At 40.1% G+C, this 22,143-nt stretch overlaps 2 protein-coding genes across 2 annotated transcripts; one reads left to right on the plus strand and one right to left on the minus strand.

The window, feature by feature from the left end:
- Positions 1-1,891: 1,891 nt before the first annotated feature.
- On the minus strand, positions 1,892-19,031 carry LOC131242828 (protein HEAT STRESS TOLERANT DWD 1-like). Its single transcript, XM_058241730.1, has 13 exons — positions 18,900-19,031; positions 18,753-18,791; positions 18,528-18,634; positions 18,333-18,411; positions 7,267-7,452; positions 6,966-7,064; positions 6,604-6,772; positions 6,383-6,489; positions 6,148-6,287; positions 5,953-6,025; positions 4,054-4,166; positions 3,842-3,959; positions 1,892-2,535 (listed from the first exon to the last, which is right to left on the minus strand). The coding sequence occupies exons 1-13, from the start codon at positions 18,945-18,947 to the stop codon at positions 2,401-2,403; spliced, it is 1,413 nt and encodes a 470-aa protein (XP_058097713.1). The 5' UTR covers positions 18,948-19,031; the 3' UTR covers positions 1,892-2,400.
- On the plus strand, positions 9,647-12,298 carry LOC131242829 (uncharacterized). The gene is made up of 2 exons (XM_058241731.1): positions 9,647-10,172; positions 11,866-12,298. The coding sequence occupies exons 1-2, from the start codon at positions 9,813-9,815 to the stop codon at positions 12,178-12,180; spliced, it is 675 nt and encodes a 224-aa protein (XP_058097714.1). The 5' UTR covers positions 9,647-9,812; the 3' UTR covers positions 12,181-12,298.
- Positions 19,032-22,143: the final 3,112 nt, after the last annotated feature.

A 22,143-nucleotide genomic window follows, 5' to 3' on the forward strand; every position in this document is an offset into this window, starting at 1 on the left:
GTATGGATTCCACTGAAAACAGGGTATTGATTGCAACTATTTGCAGTTGTGAAATACTGAAAGTGAAGCATGCCACAATCCTAGATGATCCGATTCCAGGTGAAGATAAAGGCATGAGATCAATGAAAACATCATAATAAATGCAGCACAATACCCTTGGTTTAAAAAAGAGAAAAGAAAAAAAAAAAGGACAACAAGGGATACCACAGGCATGGGAGCATGGAAGCATATGCAGCCCCTCTTTTATCCATGTGTATGATCACCTTTGTGGGGGCCACTGGATATGCATAATCCTCCAATCTCATGGGCCACTGATCCAAACAATGCAGTCTATTTGATCAATGATGGCCCACCAACTTCAACATCTTATAAAATGTATAACCAAATGTATGTTGCACACTCATGGACTAAGATATCAGCATCTTCATGCAAATGGACCTCTGATACAACACTGTCTTCTCTTAGACAACACCTCTACACCAATCCACAATTAGGGAATCGGCACTACAAATCCCTAATTAGGGATTCGAAACTCAAAAATTCCCAATACACAAATCATTGCACAATGTTACTTGAAGGATTAAAAAATGCCCAAATTGATATGAATAGATAAGGAGAGAGAGGGGGGGGGGGGAGAGATACCTGATGTTGAAGCAGAATGCTCCTTGATGTACGGTAGATCAAGCAGAGAGGGAGATACCTGATGTTGCAGCCAAAGAAAAGAAGAAAACAAAAGAGGCAGAGAGAGAGAGAGAGAGAGAGAGAGAGAGAGAGAGAGAGAGGCGCAGAGAGAGAGTCGGGGGAATGGAATTAGGGTGCCCGTGTGTTGAATAAATAGAGAACCTTTGTTGGCGGCAAGCTTTGGTTCCCGAGCTGATTCAATCCGAGTCGATTTGAGTTGAGGTTCGATCTGAGTCGAGTCGAGTCGGGCTCGAGCAAGCTCGAACTCGGCTCAAAATTTTTTTGAGCTCCAAAAACCAGCTTGACTCGGTTCAAATCCAATTTCGAGCTAAGGCGAGTCGAGTCAAGCGAGCTGACCGAGCTAACTCGACTCATTACAGCTCCAGGCATATCCAAGCACCTATATGGTCATATAGCCAAAAAGGTCCATGAATCACAACTTTCTTCAACCATAGACTAATGTGTCTAATCATAGGGGTCGTTTGGATACTCGTAATTTTTTTAATTGTAAACACATTACACATGAAATTGTTTGTATGTGGTAAACATATTGTGTGTTCGGCTAGCCTGTAAAGTGTTTACAATGAATAAAGTAGGAATTCATACCATAGAGCTTGGGCAGTGAACCTTCCAAAATCGGCAAATCACATAAGAAAGACTTGATTTTCTTTAGGACCCTAAGAAAGTATTAAAGCATGCACACATTAAACGGCTCAGATGATTTCCACCCATCAAAGTGGCCCCAAATGAAATCTAGAAGTTTTTATAAAAGTTTTTAATGGTGGACGTCCCATCCTTCCCTTGTGTGGTCCATTTGATAATGGATGAGCTGTTTTCTTAGAGTCACGGGAGAGCATCACGGGAAGTACATGATCGATAGATTAGATGCACCAAACATATTACAGTGGGCCCCACATATCATGAGTGTATATTAACCACTGTGTTCTAACCTGTTTAATGCCATTTTAGATGTAAAGACTTTACCTATAATCTGAAACATAGCTTTTTACCAAGTTTCAAATTACAGCTAAAAGCTTTAATCTGCTTACAGCACAGGCAAATACATGCATCCAAACAGCCCTGTAATCCAATTGCCTATAATCCATTTACAACTTACAGAATTCATAGGCATCCAAACGACCCCTTAATGCACCTTAAGCGACAAAACCATAATCATAAATCCATGCTCCGCACATGCTAACCAGGCCAATGAATGAATAATCATATAAATAGATTGAGAAACATAAACATTGGTTTTCAAAGGCACTACCCAACACGGGCTAAAACAGATCATTCACCATTGGCCGGGTACAACCTAGACATTGCCACACCTATAATTCCTACATTGAAAAACCATCATCATGGATCAAATAATCTACAAACTCTATTCATTGCATAACCATCATGACCTAATAAAAGTTGGGGCACCGTTCATACTAAACATCATTGGGAGGCTTTATACAGTCAACACAAATAAGCAGGATTTATATGGTCCACAAAAACAACTATTGCACCCCACCAACATAAGCTTGCATCCCACTGCTCAGCAGATGCTGGTGTCATCTGGTCAAAACTTGCGCAATAGAGGCTACGCGTACTGGGTCTTGGGAAACACTTGGAGTATTTGCCCAATGCTTTGGCACCATTTTATAATGACTGAATAGGCCGATCGATATTGGATTTGGGAATCAAGCAACGGACGGTGAATCCTCCTATTAGCTACCGATCATCGGCTGATGGAAGAGTCGTTTCAACGTTCGAGGGCATCAAAATGTTGAAACCATCGCCAGCAGTAGATATGAGCATCCCCGGGATCTGAGCATGCCAATGCAATTCCTTCAAGTCTTTCTGACCCTGTTAAATAAAGGAAATAACAGTTACAAGATCTAGAAGCTATCATCTATTACACAATCCATCCAAAGAAAAACACCTTCGAAGATGATAACAGGAAATGCAATGGCTAAATTTCCCATGCATGTGAGATCCAGGTCACTTGTCATGCAAACCGAACTGTAAATGTGCCCTGCTGCAGAAATCAGGCTGGTGCAGTCCTCATCAACCGGCCCGCATGTGATTGAAAAAAAACATGAAAATGATAGTTAAGCACACCTGATGACTGAACCAGCCATATTTCAGACATGGAGGATACAAAGCAGGGTCCACCGGATGAATGGCCAGACTGACAAATATCACTGAGATTTAGAAAATCTTGTGACATTTTCATGAAAAATAACAAAAAGACGCTATCGAGAGGTGAGGGTATTGTGATATTTTCAAAATATAACCTTTTTCAACATTTCTCAGTTTTACTGTGATGATATACCAATATTAAAGAAAAAATTATTTTGAATTTTAACTCATTAATAATTGTATATATAAAATTTTAAAACTATGTATTAATTTATAATAAGTATTTATAACTCTTACCTTTAGCGAGCATTGTTGCCATGTGCGATTGCATATGCCATTTTTTCATAAGGATCACATATGGCATACGCGAACTAGGATAGTTTAAGACGGCATGCCTTTTTGTGCGATAAGCATCCGATGGCATACTCCATGATCGCATATTGTTTTGTTAAATCTTTTGTAAATATAATATAAATAATTAGATATATAAATTAATTTATAGATAGTCTAAATAGTCGCAAACACTCAAACTACAATGAAATACGTAAAAGAAACCAATCCAATCACTTGCGGTAATTAGGCATAGTTTTTTCTAATTTTTTAGATTTTTTTTCAATTATAAAATAAATTTAAATTTAAATTTAAATTTAAAAAATAAAAACAGAGAAATATGTGATTGCATATGCGAGTATGAGATCACATATGCAAATAGCATATGCTGGTCGCATACAATGGCATACGTGATTTGAGAACATTGTTAGCAAGATTTTCCCAATAATATCCCGCAAAAAAAAAAATTATATTTTGAAAATCTCACAAGAAATTCCCAAGAACGAGCTTTGTCACCATGTGGCCAGATTGGACACACTAGCCATGCCAACACATGCAATGAGAGTACATTTCAAAATCCTATTCCCACCAGTAGAGATAGCAGGCTTGATCATTATTGTCTAACAGGACTTAAAATCTTAAAAAGAAAAGAGAGAGAGAGAGAGAGAGAGAGAGAGAGAGAGAGAGAGAAGAAAAAGACCTGATGAACAAAGAGAAGCTGAGGTGGTAAATCTTGGGGAGCATTCGCTTGCTCTTTCATTTTGGCTTTGAATTCCGCCTCTTCTTCCTCATCTCTTTCTAATGAAAGATCCCAAATCCTGGTAATTGGAAAAGGACGAAATAAGAATGAAGGGTAAAAGACAATGAGAATTCATTCAATCCATTGGATTTATGAATAAAGAAGCATCTTACGTTAGCTGATTATCTGACGATGAAACAGCCAAAGTGGAGGGCTCATGTGGGCTCCACTCAATGGATGTGATAGGGTGCTTATGGTATTCGAAATGAGCCACAAGTGAATCTCCCTGCACCAAAGAAAAGAAAGACAATTGGGGTAAAAACATATGAACTTGTAAACCATGTCATCCTGCCGATTTCTATAGCCTCACACAATCAGTCCTAAATATGAAAAAAAAAAAAAATCTGAAATCAACTAAAATGAAGATTTGAACCGCATGCAAGGATACAGATCATGATCAAGTGTCTCATTGGACAAATCTTCATCAATTGCCTTATTTCCATTTTTGTTTCCACTAGGGCCAAAAATGCTACACAAAAATCAAACTGATTATCGACCAACTGCAGGTGCCATTTGGGTGACAAGTGATAATGCGTGGCTGGGAAGCCACTGTGTAGAGTGCCTAGAATCATTTAACATGAGTAATGATCACCACAAACACAGTCCGAACGTATCACATCTAGGACATCTGATCCACATGTGCAAAAGGAGCAACTGATCATGAAGATCACCTGCCATGAAAATCGGCCGATCCACTCATCAGATGGGCCACACCCATTTGTTGGGTCAGATTGTTGCCTGTCCATTGGATTCCAATGGTCTGGCACATCAGATGAGCAGATCAGTCTGATGTTAATGCCAGGGTCCACCTTTTGCACGACTCAGATGTCATACACATGTAACACATTAAATGGAGAGAGGGAGAGAGAGAAGGGAATAGCATGCTAGCTTTGAATGAAATGGGCTGTATCCGATCATTCCTCATGTAAAACACTTAAATAAATTTTATCCAGCTTATAGGAGACTTACATATAGAGATCGTGGAGTGAGAGTAATCAAAAAGGTCTGAATTAGAGATCTCTTATTGGTAGATTGAGAACCTCTTGCAGTGGTTATGGATGGTAGAGATGGCTACAACGACTAGTTACATAGGGTGAATACAGCAGTCTCAAGGCTGCAGGGAGGTCAGTTGATGAGCTTCTCCGCAGTAGAGGATCAGGGACTTGGGAGGGCAATCACACTCAGTAAAGAGTTCGATAAGAACAATTAGAATCATGGTAAGAATCTATGATGCAGTTGATACCTGGATCCTTCAAAAAATTGTGAATGAGTTGGATACTTAGGGTAAGGACTACATAATTTCCTTCCGGACAAATTTGGAGTACCTCAGCAGGCAACTGACACTGCATGCGCTAGAGACCCTAACTATTTGAAGATGTCCCTTTGTGGTAACATATAATAACTAACATGCAGCATGGGGGATGACTGTGTTGGCATGTAGTGGTGTTCGGTACATGGACTGGTTGGCTCCTTAGATATTTTGTGCAGCCAAAAAGTCGATCATGACAATCCATCTATGTGTATGACTTGTGCCTAACAGTATTGCCTGGCAACTGCACCTCCATGAAACAAATTAGCTTGTGTTCCTGGGACCACAGTGGCACGCAAGTGCTGTTAGCCTGGGCCTCTGCCATGGCCAGTTTCCAAGAGCCTGGGTAGAAGAGGAAGATTGATATCTGGTGACCAGTTGATCGTAAACTTTTGGCCAATCAAACTTTTATAAAAACCAAACCCACATTACCAGGAGAATGCTATGATGATGATGATTTAAAAAACAAAAAACTAATCCTCTAATTTTTTTTGGCCCATATACTTTTTTTGTGAAGTTTCAGGGCCACTGCCTTGTCAAAACCAAGTTTGATACCAGGTCAGGAATGCGGGTATAATAACCAACTTAAGACTCAAGCTGGGCATGTAAAGAACTCATCCTCACAAGCATATAAATGAAATAATGTTGGCTTGTTTATTATAAGCATGCAATTTACTCATAAATGCAAACACATTACCCATACCTGAATCAATCGAAGATCACGAATAGAGAATGAGCCGTCATCGCTTCCAGAAGCTATCATACAGCTAGCCAACCTATTCAAAATAGTTAAAAGTGCAGGTGAGGGCATTATTAAGAACAAAGATCGAATGAAACACAAGGGCATGGAATACTAGAAATTAAATAATAATTAAAAAAAAAAAAAAACTCTTCTTACCGGTTCCATGAGATGACATTGACATCTGCATTATGTGCCTTTACAGAAACTGCAGGCGATCTCCCCACACGGATGTCCCATATCGCAATAGTTCCATCCACAGAACAAGATGCAAAGACGTCAGCTTCCGTGGGACTCCACTACACAAACAAAAGTAGACAGGTATTGTACTTACAAAGCAAACATGCAAATACAACAAACACGCAGAGATTGACTTTTAGGCAAATTAACATACTTGCAGATCTTCAACGCTTGCAGTATGTCCAATAAATGGATTTGTATCAACCTTCCAAGTTCCGCCAGTACAAGGCTCCCAAAGATGAATACAATTCTTGCAATCACCTTGAAGATGAAAGTGTCTTCAAAGCATTAGAAATGTTTTCTTTCATTAAGCAATAAAAAAAATTCAAGATCCTCGTGAAAGGAACTTGGCTCAATTATTATAATAAAACAGACCAGAGACGAGCCTCCCAGGAGCAACAGGGCTCCAGTCTATTGCATATCCCTCGTCTTTATGCCCACTAAATTTAATTAAGGGTGCCTGAGAAGATATGGAACTTGCTCCTGTGCTAATTCCTGCTTCCGTCTCTGCTAGAGTATTTAGATGAGAGGTGAAGTCCCAGACCTGCATAAAAGAGTTAGCAGTATAAAACCCAAATCAGAAGATTCTTTTGCAAGTATAGAATCCATATGGATTATGTATGTGTGGGACCCATGGTTGTACGTATCGATACACCATGTCAGATCCATGATACATCAGTTTTAGTTGCAAGGGGGATAAATGCATTAACTTCCAGATAACCTAAAGACAGCCCAACCTGCACATGACCATTATCTGCCCATGTTGCACATATATGGGGTTGTTGGGTCATTGAGCGTATGCGGTTTACACATCCTTCATGGGCCACCTTGCGTAGCTGTTACACAGTGACATAGACAAGAACTGTAAGCAAGGTCTTCTTGCAAAACATTAGGTGATGAAAAGAATAAGAATGATGTCATGCTGTGTAAGACATTAGGTGTTGAAAAAAATAACAATGACACAGATCACAGTGTGAACCCGTGTAGTACATTTAAAATGCAGATTTTCTCAAAATAGACCTATAAAACAAATGCTACCTGCAAACTAGGTGGCTCAGATCCACCAGGCCCATCATTCTCATCCTCCTCATCACTACTGCTGCTATCACTATCATCCATATCAACATCACTACCAACAGATTTAGCAGGCAATAACTCACGCCTTTTTCCAGATATATTGCATAGCTTAAATATTCCAATATAGTTCCAGCTAGCTTTCTCAGCCTGCAATCACAAAGAAAGCAGAAGTCAAGAGAGGCAAACAACAAAAACAGGAACAGCAGGACCCAACTCAACTTGCTTGTACTAGTTCATGCAAACAGCTCCTACTACAGTTGAGACATTCTCGTGATTAATGGCTCCTTTGAAGATGAAAGCAAGTGTCCTCAAAGCATTAGAAATGTGTTTTTTTATTAAACAATTACAACATTCAAGACCCTTGAGAAAGAAACTTGGCTCAATCTACCAAGACATTTTCATCCAGTTTAAATGATAAGTGGTTTGAGTAGGATCCAGTGTGCACCTGAGGCCATTAAATGAACAGCATCAACCCTAAAAAATCATTGATTGGTGCACTTTGGTGATGGATGCAGACCATCCAATTTGTGGGCAGCCTCTTGGATGAACCAGATCCTAGAAACAGAGCCGATTAGAATTTCATAACCTTCCGATCCAGACAAGTTTTCTACATCATTTGCACAAGAAGCAAGGGAGAAGGGAGGATAGGCAGCAACTGGCAGATGACATCACCAGGTGGGGGCCCATGCACAGCAGTGAGATCCAATGATTAATAGAGTAACCTCTGTTTCAAGCGAAAGATTTGGCAAAGCTATTTTGGGAATATAGGTTATTTATTTAAGAATTTTTTTTTTTGAAAGATGACGAAATTTATTGAAAGCAAAACAGCAACAAAACAGAAAAGGCAGCAAACCAGGGGCGCTGAGATGGCGACCCAATTACATCCCAAGAAAATCAAAATTACAACCCGAAAGGTTAGGCACACAATAAGCCCATCCGACAACAAGCAATCTATCCCTTTGGGAGGGATCCCTCTACCAACTTTCTATCATTCCTGAAACATTTGGCATTTCTTTCTTCCCAAATGGCCCATGAAAGGCCATTATCCAAGTGACATTTTAGCTTTACCAATGCCCACTCCATGTCACGCGATCAAAATATCACCCACCAATTTCGGAAAGGACCAAGAAACTTTGAAATGACACAGCAAATCCAACCAAATGGATTCCATGAAGGGAAAATGCACAAAAAGATGATCGACCATTTCCTCATCGTTCATGCACAATAGGCAAAATATTCAGGATCACCTTTGCCCTTTTCCAAAGATTGTCACTAGTTAAGACTTTCTTCCTATCGACCAACCACCCAAAGGCAGATATTTTGGGAGGAACATCATAGTGTCATACAAACTTGCTGTTTCTCAACTCCCCCATGCCTACAATCCTCACGAATAATGGAATAAAGAGACCGAACCGAAAGGGAACCCAACTTGTCGATCCTCCAAACCATCTAATACGGATCAGAAGCAACTAGAGAGCAAAGATGAATGTGCTCCGAAAGCGCCACAAATTATCTCCGTTTTTTAAAAGGCAACAATAACTTTATTAAGAAGCCCACCACAAACTCGGTCACTTATCATCGCAAAGATACCTTCAACAAGGAGATTCGCAGACAACAGCATCCCCAATGATGGGAAAGCAACCAGCCACCGCTACGGAAGGATCCAGGGCCAAGTGGAAGACCCAAGGAAAGTTGGCTTTTAAAGGGAGTTTCCAACCCAAGCATCTTCACAAAACCAGATATTCTCACCATGCCCAAGCGAAGCCAACCCCTTCCAAGAAGAAGGGCTTCACAGAGTTCTCTTCTTTACTCCTTAATGGAAAAGCATTTATTTGTTCCTCCCTAAAAATAAGGTGGCTCCCAATTCTAATCAGGAAAGTGAGCATATTGGGGAAAATCTATTCTTTTGTTGTTTTATTTCGGAGGGAGGTGAGTGCTTTTAAGGGTTTGAATTAATTAGGGAAGGGAGTATACATGAGGTAAAAAAGATAGGAGAGAGAATGGCCTGTGTTGACATTTCTATTGGACATAGATATGAATGGAGGAAAATTTTAATGGTTTTGCTTGGAAGTGATTCTTCTGTCTCACTCGAGAGGTGATTTCTCGATTCCAGATGCTCAATCTTTGATAGCATTATGCTAATGAAGGTTGAGATCTCGAGGGAGACGAGCTGTCACCTGAAGCTTCGAGGAAGAGAGACGTGTGGTAGCTTTCAAGACCCAGTCAAAGAGCCCTCTACCACGTGGGTGGACGAGATGCAGACTTGCGACCTACGACGGGGGCCAATACCGAGGGAGCCCAACTGTCAGCTACAACCTCGCTCGAGTGCGACACGTGGCAGGAGGGAAGCCATAGCAACTGCTTCGAGAGAGGTTCGGGAACAGTTAGTTGGGTCAGATACACATCCACGGTCAAACGATTTCGGCCTGGATTAGTCAACCCTTCTCAATCTAAACCATTCATCTAATGTCGAACCTCCTCTCTTGCCTGTTAATAGTGAAGTGATTATGTCTATAGCTGATGGTGCAGCAACCAAAGATGTAGCCCCAGCTCTGCATTGGGTGACACGGAATCCTCTCTCTCCTAAAGTATTCGATGATGGCCCAGAGGCCAAGTTCGATTCGAAATGCTACTCAAATGTGGGAGATGATCCAATAGATGGCGACAATCGCTCATGGAATTTTGATTATCAGGATACCCATAGCGACCCGTTGTCCTCCCCTCTTTCTTCCAGAAGCATTATATTGGAGCAAGCTTTGATTACTCTATTTAACGAAGAAAATGGAGCCGATATTATCGATGCAGAGCCGCTGCAGGCTCTCGTGGGCACACCAGCAAAAGACAGGGAAGTCTATCAGTTGCAAGGTGTCCCGTATCGGTATCGGTTGGCGTAACGGTGACCTCCAAAACCGATACGGATACGGAGTCGTAACGGCGATACGGGGGTGTAACGGCCCGTAACGGCGTAATTTTTTTTTTGCCAAAAAAATATAAAAAAATATGTATTCCGGAATATTCTAAGCATTCTAAATATGCATTCATTTATAAATTGGAACATGTTTATGGTGGTGTAACGGTCTACTCTTTGGTGGGAAGCTGTATCGAACTGTCTGATTAATTTTTGAACCAGGTAACTTGAATTTGACTACAAAATGTATATATTTAATTTTCTAAATATCTAATTTATATACTTAACAATTTAATATCTTTCTCCCAGTAGTTCTTTAAAAAAATGAATTTAAATTCAGGTAGATAGCATTGCCAATTTCGGGCTGACTTGGAGCACCAATCTACGCCCCAAATTAGCCTCAAATTCATGCAATTTATTGTCATTATCCCACTTATGGATTAGTGGACATTTATTGGATAGTGAATCATGAAAAAAAATCAAAAGGCCCTATTTTAAAAAATAAGAGTACACAAAATAACAATTAAAACTATTCAAATAATTTGATTTTGGCATTGTGAGTTAGCAATTGCAGTTTATAATTTAATTGGTAAATTTTAAGTTAATATATGTCTTTCGTACAATTTTTTAAAGGCCCAAATTAGGCGGGACTCGAATTGTGAAGTGTAGCACACATGTCAAAGTTTTTTGGGCCCCACCCATGATGAATGTGTTATATCTAAACCGTCCATTCATTTGACGAGATCGTCTGAAGGCTTGACACGAAAAATAATACAGATCTAATTATCAAGTGGACCACACTGCAAAAAGCAGTGGGGGATTGAACGTCTATCATTGAAAACTTTTTTGGGATCACAGAACTTTTAGATCAATATGAAATTTGTTTTTCCTCTTCATTCAGGTCTTTTTGACCTTATGAACAGATTGGATGGAAAATAAATGTTACGGTGGGCCTAAGAATTTAACGGTGAAAATCATCATCTCCGCTGCTATTTTTGGTGTGGTCCAGACGATCTTTGGATACAATTCATTTTTTAGGTAATGCTCTAAAATAATATTTAAAAATAGATGAACGGTGTAGATATAATAAATACATCACTGTGGAGCCCATAAAACTTTGATCTCCTCTGAACCGTTCGTACAACTCGGAGCTCGAGGAGTGTCAGTGCTCGTCTCAGCGTGACACGTACCACCATGCGCCCGCAAAAAAAAAAAAAAAAAAGGAGAGAGAGAGAGAGAGAGAGAGAGAGAGAGAGAAGAAGAAGAAGAAGAAGAAGGAAGAGGAGGAGGAGGCCGCAGCCGCAGTCGCAGTAGGGCCGTAGCAGGCCGAGAAGAGGAAGAAGAAGAAGTAGAAGAAAAAGAAGAAGAAGAAAGAGAAGAAGAAGAAGAAGAAAGAGAAGAAGAAGAGGAAAAGAAAGGAAAAAGGTAAGGTTTTTTTATTTTTTTTTATTTTTCCAAGGCCCGTAACAGCCGTTACGGGTCAGTAACGGCCGTTACGCCCGTAACGGGCCCGTAACGGCCGTTACGTGTACAAAAACGGGACTCGGCCGATACGGCCCCGTATCGCGTAACGGGTACCACCGTTACCGTTACGTATCGGCCGTTACGGTCAATACGTAACCGTTTTGGGACACCCTGATCAGTTGACAAAGGTGAAAACAGAATTACAGAGGGCCAAACTGATCGACACGATTCAGAAGAAGAAGTGGATCAGAGACGCCATCGACCATGTGGGCAGATCTCTAGGGCTATCTTTTGGGGACTACCTGGAAGACTATATAGCCTTATTCCAGTGTGTGGAGACCCGCGGTCGTCCGCTGCCAGAATCAAGATCGCCTAGAACACACCCTCCCAGATCGATCAGTAACAGGGAACTTCACAGTCTTTCTTCCGACAACAGTACTGCCTTTGGAGCCAACACAAGAGCATGGAAAACAGGTAAACAGGGCAGTGCAGTTTCTCTATGAAGATTTTATGTTGGAACATTAGGGGGGTAGGGTCTTAAGCAGAAAAAAAGCCTTCTAAAAGACACCTGCGGGAGAAACAACCCATATGTGATTTGTTTTCAAGAAACTAAGATTCAAAACTTCACTCACAACTTGATGGGATCCTTGTGGAAGGCTAAAGATGCAAAATGGGTAACATTAGATGTAAAGGGCAGTGCAAGAGGTATCCTCATGGCTTGGAAATCGTCTCTGTGGGCTCTTGAGAACAGCTGGACAGGAATTTTCTCGGTATCGATCGTACTAAAAGAAATGGCATCTGATTTTCAATGCCTCATTACCGCAGTTTATGGTCCCAATCTTGAAGACAACCGTAAGGATTTCTGGGAGGAACTACAGGTCACAAGTCTCAAATTCAAGGGCCCTTGCTGTATATGCAGAGACTTCAATGTTGCTAGATATGCAGAAGAAAAAACCAACAGCAGCAGGGTCACTCCAGCAATGCGATGTTTCTCTTCCTGGATCGAAAGTCAGGAGCTAGTTGACCTTCCCTTGCATGGATCCAGATATACCTGGACCAATGGGAGGGCAAATCCGGTCCTGTCCAGGCTGGACAGATTCCTGGTCTCTCCCGAGTGGACAGAGGCCTTCCCATTTGTGTCCCAATCAGTTCTTCCTAGAACTATGTCTGATCATTGGCCACTTATTTTAGAAGCAGTTGAGCAGAATTGGGGTCCCAAACCTTTCAGGTTCGAAATTTGTTGGTTGAAGATTGAAGGATTTTCGCAATTAATAAAAGAATGGTGGTGTGGTCTTGAAGCGGAAGGATTTGCAGGCTATAGGCTGAGCTGCAAATTGAGACTTTTAAAGGACAAGATAAAGCAGCGGAAAGTTAAGACTCTAGGTAAAAGGGAGATGGAAGCTAAATCGATTCTAAATGAGCTCCAGTCGATCGATGCAAGGGTGGAAGAAGGATCTACATTTATGGAACAATTGTCCAGAAGAATTCAACTCATTCAAGATCTCTCAGCTAGGGTGGCAGAAGATGAGTTTTTTGGAGACAACAATCCCGGTCAAAGTGGATTAGAGAGGGAGATAAAAACACTCGATTTTTTCATTCAATTGCGAGTGCCCATGCTAGACACAACAAAATTAGTAGTATTGTGGTGAATGGTACTCGTATCAAAGATAAAGATCAAACTGCGGCAGAAGCTATTTCCTATTTCAGCAAATTGCTACAAGGTGAACATTGAAACAGACCCGGATTGGATTTTCTGCATATAAACAGATTGACGGAAGCTGACACTACAGCTTTAGAGGCCCCTTTTACAGTAGAAGAAGTGAAGCAAGCGATCGATGACTTGGGAGGGGACAAGGCTCCCGGGCCGGACGTATTCCCTATCATTTTTTTTCAAACATTCTGAGAAGTCATCCAGGGTGTCGTTATGGATTTCTTTAAAGAATTCCATGTTAGAGGGCGCTTATCAAAAGGCCTTGGGGCATCTTTTATAGCGCTAATTCCTAAGACTCCTGGGGCAGTTAGTTTTAAAGAGTTTAGACCGATAAGCTTAATTGGAGGGCCGTACAAGATCTTGGCTAAAGTTCTGGCATCTCGCTTAAAGAAGGTGATAGGTAAGGTAATCTCTTGAAACCAAAATGCATTCATCCTGGGTAAACAAATCATCGACAGTGCTTTAATAGTGTACGAATGCCTAGATTCCAGCCATAGATCCAGATCAAAGGGAATCATATGCAAACTCGACATCGAAAAGGCTTATGATCATGTGGATTGGGGATTTCTTCAGTATATGCTCTCACAGATGGGTTTCGGCACCAAATGGAAAGGGTGGATAGGAGAGTGCATTAGCTCCGCTCACTTCTCTGTTTTGTTGAATGGATCCCCAAAAAGGATTTTTCAGAAGCTCTGGGGGTTTACGGCAAGGAGACCCTTTGTCCCCTTTTCTTTTCCTTATCATAGGGAAGGCCTTATCCAGAATGTTATCCAAAGGTCGAAAAGAAGGAATTTTAAACAGTTTCCGTATAAAGGGAATGGACTCTCCGATCTCTCATATCCAATTTGCGGATGATACCTTGCTATTCAGTGACGCTTGTCAGGACAAAGTGAGCAATCTTCGTACTACGATCCATTGCTATGAGGCCGTATTCAGTTTGAGAGTCAATATGTCTAAATCCAGGACGTACGGGGTGAATTTAGAGGAAGAAGACATCAAAATTTATGCCGACCTGTTTGATTGCTCTATTGGCCGCTTCTCGACCTCCTTTGTTGGTCTCCCATTGTGCATTGGCAAGCCCCCTTGTTCTCTATGGGATAAGGTCATAGTCAAATTTGAGAAGTATCTTGCTAGATGGAAATGTAGATATTTATCTCTAGGGGGTCGGCTAACCCTCATTAAGGCGGCTCTCTCAAATCCCCTAATGTACTTCATGTCTTTGTTCAAGTGTCCTCCATCTATTCTGGCTATCCTAGAGAAACTAAGACGTAACTTCCTATGGTACGACAATGAGGAGAAAAAGAAATTTCACTTGGTAGAATAGAAAGAGGTGTGCAAACACATTCAAGAGGGGGGAGTGGGGATAAGAGACCTCAAAAGAATGAGTCGGGCTCTCTTAGGGAAGTGGTTATGGAGACTAGGGACAGAAAGTGGGAGTCTTTGGAACGTGTTACTTAAAAGCAAGTATGATATATCTGAGGGAGGATGGTGGACAAGTGACTCTTCATCTTATAGAGCCTCAACCCTTTGGAGGGAAGTTCTATCTTTGAAAAGGGAAGTCCTCAAAGGCATCGGTTTTGTTATCGGTAAAGGAGATAAAGTTCGTTTCTGGGAAGACGTTTAGGTGGGCGACTTAGCTTTGAAAGAAGATTACCCAAATATTTTCCGCATAACTAGTAACCCATCTTTCTCAGTCGCCAGTTGCTATTCTCTAATTGGTGGAAAGTTGGTTTGGGAAGTGCAATGTAGAAGGTCTTTACATGATTGGGAGATATCAAAATATGCGGCCCTTCTTGAGCGGATCTCCAGTAGCAAACCGGATCACACCAGCGACGACACGTTGATTTGGAAGATTGATAAATCAAGTTCCTTTTCGGTTAAGTCCTTTTACACGGTGATGGGCAGCAACTCCTTATCTAATCAAGAATCCTTCACTAATCACATTTGGAGCTACCCGGCCCCCCCCAAAGATCGTTTCATTCGGTTGGTTGGTGGGAAAACAAAAGGTTCTTACAGTGGACTACTTGAAAAAAAGGGGGATGAAATTAGTTAATGTGTGTCTTTGCTGCATGTTGAACGAAGAGACGGTCGACCTAATCTAGACAGAGTTATTTAGTCTCTTCGGTATTAAGTGGTCTCTCCACGATACAGCAGGTAGGTCGGCTCCTGAAGGCATGGCATGGAGTCAGTTTAGGTAATCAGAGGAAGACGGTTAGGAGATTGGCTTTCTTGGCCACTTGGTGGTCAGTTTGGGAAGAAAGGAATGGGAGATGCTTCCTGGATGTCTCCAATTCGGTAGATATTGTTGTGCGAAAGGTCAAAAGAAGGATCATAGAATGGGCTTCTAATATTGATAGCCTCAAGGGTTGTAATCTTCTTTTTATTGGCTCCTAGGTGGTCTGCCTTCTCAGCGAGCCCGCCCTTTTTGTATATTTTTCTGCCTTTCTTCTAATACAATCAGTGATCTTTCAAAAAAAAAAAAAAATTTATGCTAATGAAAATTGAGTTACAAACAGATTTCATCACTTGCCATTTTTATATTTTACTTGCCGTGTTTATACATTCTTTGTTTATTAACAGTTGTGGCAGAGATTGTGCGCTGATTATGATAGCCCCATACCTACAGTTAAATTGTGCGGGGACTGAATCAGCCCGAAAGTTGCATCCAAGGGCCACACCTCGTATCATCAAGAAAAGATTAGATCGACAGTCCATATTTCAGCAGGAGAGGCAAACTGGTTAGAATGTCTGACTGGGGAGAACGCAGTAAAGTCAGCAACTTCAGAGCTAGGAAGGTACAAAGCAGCCGGACTGGACAGGTATACAATTGTTTCTTTCTTCCAACTGTTCCAGGAGGATGTGACAGAAGGCATTCTCAAGTATTGGAGCGAAACAAGGGGCAGAAAACTTGGAAGGAGTTTAGACCCAGAAGGTCAATAAGAAGTCCTAACAAAATATTAACAGAAGTCTTGGTTTTGAGTCTCAAAAAGGTGCTTATATGTGTGACCTTGAGCTTGCAAGGTGCTTTTGTTCGTTGGAGAAATCCTTGATGCAGCTCTAATTGCTTGAAGGTAGAATTGGGAGAGGCCGAGTTCATATTCAAACTCAATAAGAGAAAGGTTACTGCCATGTTGGCTGGAAATTCATAAGGTATATGTTGAGACTCAACTTCAGGGTAAGGTGGAAAGATGGACGATGGAGCACGTTAGCTCAGGGGATTTCTTGCTTCTCATCAATGGGTCGCATTAAGGCTTTTTTAGAGGGGCAAGGGACCTTTGTCAAGGGGACCATTTATCCCCATTTCTCTTTGTTGTGATAGTGAAGGCTGAGTATGCTAAAAAGAGAGAGAGTAGGGGCTTATTAAGAGATTCATGGTTGAAAATGTCAATTTTTAGGACTCCCATCATCAGTTTACCGATGACAAACTCTTGTTTTGTGATGCATGTTGAGACCATGTTGTCAATCTGAGAATTGTATTGAGGTATTCCGAAGCAGTGTCAGACAAAAGCTTAATCTCCAAAAGGCAAACTTCTAGGAATAAGTCTAAACAGGGAAGATATTGCTAACCCTGCCTCAGTGTTTGGGTGTAACAGCAGGGACATCCATCGACATATCTCAGCCTCCCTCTTTGCATAGGAAAGCATCATAGAGATACTTTCCAATGCAAACCCTCAGCGTGGAAAGGCATACACTTGCTCAGAAGTCACAAGGAGCAGGATCACATTAATCAACTAGGCTTTGTTAATGTGCCAATATACCATGTTCCACTGTACATCATCTATTATCAACAACTTTCAGAGAATTCAGAAGGACTACTTAAGCATCCAAACCATGTGTCATGTGTGGAACTAGGAACCCACGTGTAAGAATTTCCATCAAAGATGGGCTCCGGTGGACTGTGGGATCCACCAGGGCCAATTAGATGTTGTTTAGGCCCCAATATCAACCATCATAAATAAATAAATAAATAAAACAGTACATCTTTGTTTAGCATAAAGTTGGTATACAAAGACCATCATCATAATCAGCATCACCTAAGCCTTGTCCCGACCAAATTTGGGTTGACTACATGACTTCTTTTCCGCCATATTCTATCTAGGGTCATAACATGCCCTAGCATGAGTTTGGAATGTCAAATAGCCCATATTCATGATGGGAGTTTTGGCGAATGTTTGACGTTGGCTGCCAACCTGACGCAACCCTCCTTTATCCGGGCTGAGGACCAGCAATTAAAGCAACAAAACTCCCACAGGTGCGATGTAACAGACTATTACATAGGTTAATTAGTTACAATCAAGTGCTATCTAATAGTCTACTACAAAGACCATAAAGTTGATATATGATGGAGTATTGAATGAAATAAAAGTCTTACTAGAACTAAATGAGTTTATACATCATTCAATTGCAATAATTGGAAAGCATATGCAAACCATGTTGTGTATATAGGAGATTTGCAAACTGTGTCGTGTACACAGTCCACCAGTTGTTGCTAAAACCCGTAGCATGTGGATTTGTTGTTTGGATTGTTAATTCAGTCCTTTTACTTCAATGGGCTGATGTTTAAAGACTTTTAAGAAGGCTTGGAGTCTCTATCCAAACAATATGGGTGTAGGGATGGTTTTTCCCAATCAATATTCATGAGGTTGCACAAAAGGGGGCCCATCTGCATCCAAATGCATGGTTATAAGGCTTTAGTATCAAATTACAGCTTGTAGTTTAAAAAATTCATGCATCCGCATCCGCCATGCAGAAGTCTGTTCCCTGCATGTCAATCAAATGAATTCCAATCCACTAGTTGACAAACATCCAAAACCTGGAATTAAAAATCAACTGGCAATCCTAGTTAGGAGGCCCACTCAAAAAAGTATCCAGTCAATCAAAATCACAACAGAAATTGGATCTTCTAATACTAATAAGAAACAAATACAATCCAAACTCTCCTACCTGAGTCCCGGCAACACAGTACACCGAATGTGGGAACTCCGTCCGTACCAATCCCAGCGAATCACGTGCTATGTCGAAGCTGCAGTATCGAATTTCATACACACCAAAAGGCGAAATTTAAAATTTAAAAAAAAAAAAAAAATCAACAAAATGGCAGGAAGTTAAATATTCAAAAATAGAAGGGGCAAATTCTACCTTAAGCAGGGCCACCCGATATGGAAGCCATGGAGAGAATTGTAAGCCGAAGGATCGCATTGAAGCTCTTCTCCCTCTTCTAATTTGTCTACGCCCGGTTGCCATACCTATCTCACCAAAATTCCCAAAATTAAAAACCTGAAAATGGCAAAATCGAAAATAATAATAAATTTTTTTTAAAAAAAAAAAAAAAAAGAAGATAGGGCTTTTTTGAAATTTGTGTACCTTGGCAGGGTTGGAGGGACCTTCTTCCGTCTTCGGGGTCTGTACAAAACAAGATGGGTAAGGAATAATGAATACGAAAATAAGGGCGTAGGAGAGGAGCAAAAGAGGAAACTGAGAGTAGGGAAGGGTAAATCGCAGAGGACGTACTCTCTTCTTGCGCTTAGTCTTCTTGGCGTTTTTTAGACTGCGAGCCATTTTCTGTTTCCTTCGAAGTCGACTCTGGTGGAGAGAAGAAAGACGCTCCTGTTTTCAGGAGGTTTTAGGGTTTTAGTTTTTCGGACTGCTATGTGCAGTGAGATGGAGGGCGAGTTCATATGAAAGAGATCAAAGTTACGTGAGCCCCACGATTATGTATTTATTATATCCGCACGGTTCATCAAAATTTTCAGATCATTTTAGAGCATTAGACAAAAAATGAATCATATCCAAAACTCAAATGGTACACGCCAAAAATAGCAGCGGGGATAATAATTTTCAAAGCTAAAACATTCGCAAGGCCCTCCATAATGTTTATTTTCCATCTAATTTGTTCCTAAGGTCATAAACACAGGATGAAGAGGAAAAATAAATTTCATATTGGTCCAAAACTTCCTTGGCTCCGGAAAGAATTTCAATGATAGACGTTTAACCCCGCTGCTTTTTGCAGTGTGGTCCATTTTATCTTTAGATTTGTCTTATTTTTTCGATTCAATCCTTACGACGAGCTCACCAAGTGAATGATCAATTTGGATATAACACATACCTCATAATGGGACCTACAAAATTTGCCGGCGTCAATACACCATTTATACAGCTGTGTGGTAAAGCAGCCAATTCATTCGAGGTTATATCTAACCATTCTAACTGGAGGACGGCGTAGTGCAGAACTCAGCACCGCTTTCAGTCCTCTATATTACATTGAGAAGATATGTGGGCCCCACAATGAGGTAGTGTAATTTATCCATGCCGTTCATCCATTTTTCTATCTCATCTCAGAATATGATCCCAAAAATGAGACAGTTCCAAATTTCAAATGAACCACACTTAAGGAAACAACTATGAGTAAGCATTGAGCCTTAAAAAATTATAAGACCCACCGGAATGTTTATTTGCCATCCAAGCTGTTGTTAAGGTCACATAAACACAGGTGAATGAAAAATATAAATGTCAGCTTGATCCAAAACTTTTGAATTCTTTAATAAATTTACAATAATAGACATTCAATTCTTTATTATCTCTTATGATATGATTAACTTGAGCTTTGGACTGTCTTATTTTTCTAGCCCATTCCTGGAATGATCAGGAAAATAGATGAACAGAACAGAATAGATGAAAGGTATACAACATAGTGAGACCCACAAAATAGATTAATATGAACCTCGTATTGGTGGGGCCACTATCAAGTTTGAGCAATGCCGAATGCGGATTGCCTGTGCACTTCTTGTGTTGAAATGCGGGTGACAAATCTACTCTATTTATTGGTGCAAAACATAATAAAATAGTAATCTAAAAATTATGAAGATCCAAAAATATTTACAAGTCATTCAAACCGTTCATAAAATTATTACCATTTATTTAAATTATAAGTACAAATGTCATCCTATACAAAACTTATTATTTTCAATGGTGGCCATTTAATTCATACTATTTCGTGTATCCTATACAAAACTTATTATTTTAAATGGTGGGGATTCAATTCTTACGATTTCATATATCTTGTACAAAACTTATTAGTTTTAACGGTTGGTATTCAATTCCTACTGTTACGTGTGTTATAGCCCACATCAATTTTGGATTGCCTTATTTCTCAACTCTTGTCTTATTGTGGTCTTTCAAGATTGATGAATAGGGTAAATTTGTCCCGGGCATCTCCATGAACCCCCACAACTGGGGCATAAGATCCGGTCCACATCTAACTGTCCCATTATGTGGGCTGCCACATTTTCACCATGGATAAAATAAACTAATGTCAAATCTATAATTTACCAAGGCAACTATAATGAGTAATGTAAGATCATACCTAAAAACTATAAATTCATGGAAATTGGATTGTATATTGAGTTACTTAGTACGTTTTTATCTATCATGTTAAGAAACTCAATAGGGCTCACCGTAAATGTATTTTGTTTATCGCTATTGACTATTCATTTTTCGAACTCATTTTATGAGTTAAACCCAAATTTAAGGGCTCATTTGGCACCATTTTTTATTTTTTATTATTTTTTTTTGGGGCGGGGGGTTACCTCTAAAATCTTTCCAAGAATTGCATGTGTAACATGTGTGTCACTAGACTTTTAATCTATTGGACACATGACCCCACTAATGATATCCCAAAATAATTAGATTATCATTTCCATCACAATAATTACTTTAATACGATGATTAGCGCCGTCCAAACATTGCCTATATAAATCAACAGTTAAAAATCATTGGTTAGTCACTCGGACGTGATTTTGTGGTTGTGACCCATCTGAGACTTAAATTTCATCATTTTCAGGCAAAGTATGTATTTCAATGGACTTATTATAACAAATGTGTCAAACATTAGATATCTTAACTAATTAAATTTATTAAAGTTGATTTAGTAATTAAATTTAAACACATGTAAATAATCATGCCTAGCTACTTTTGGATTAAAGTTGATTATGAATCCAGCGCATTCGAAATCCTTGCTACCAAAGGGGCCCTAAAGTATATCCAAAGCTGAGGTGGGCCACATCATAAGAAACAATGGGAATAATGATTTTGACTATTGAAACTTTCTTAAGGCCCACATTAATGTTTATTTGTCATCCAACCCACTCATAAGATTATAAGGACATGGATGATGGGAAAACAAGAAATATAAGCTTGATTCAAAAATCTTTGGTCCCATTTTTTTTTCCCAGGAAGATGTTCAATTCACACTATTTCCTATGGTGTGGACCACTTAAGCTTTGGATTGTTGGTAAATTTTACAGAATAATACTTTTTCTGTTAAATATGAAATTTGAAAAATCCAGGATCTGAAATAAGGACAGGCTGAAGCACGTCTAGGACACTGTCCTTAAAGCGTTATTTGCCCTACTCAAGTGAATTGAGTATGCTGATAGGTTACAGGCAATCCACTTCTAAGATATGATGAGCCTGATGTGGGTCTGCGTTTAGCAAACACGGCCCACTAATGGAACTCTATTACACACAGTCTAGCAGAGTTACAATAAAAGAAAATTTCTAAAAAGAAAAGAGAAAAGAAGTTGTGATTTAGACCACTGCACTAGTCTATTCTTCAGCTACTGGTTTAGTTGAACCGTTCTAGACCACACCGCTAGTTCTTCAACGATTTAACCTTGTTGTCTTGCTGGAGTTACTCTGGAGTATAGGAGAGGAGTGGTTGTCTTAATTCGTATAGGTCTGCTGGATTGGGTTGAAA

The sequence above is a fragment of the Magnolia sinica genome, chromosome 4 (assembly GCF_029962835.1).
Source record: "Magnolia sinica isolate HGM2019 chromosome 4, MsV1, whole genome shotgun sequence".
NCBI classification, from domain to species: domain Eukaryota; kingdom Viridiplantae; phylum Streptophyta; class Magnoliopsida; order Magnoliales; family Magnoliaceae; genus Magnolia; species Magnolia sinica.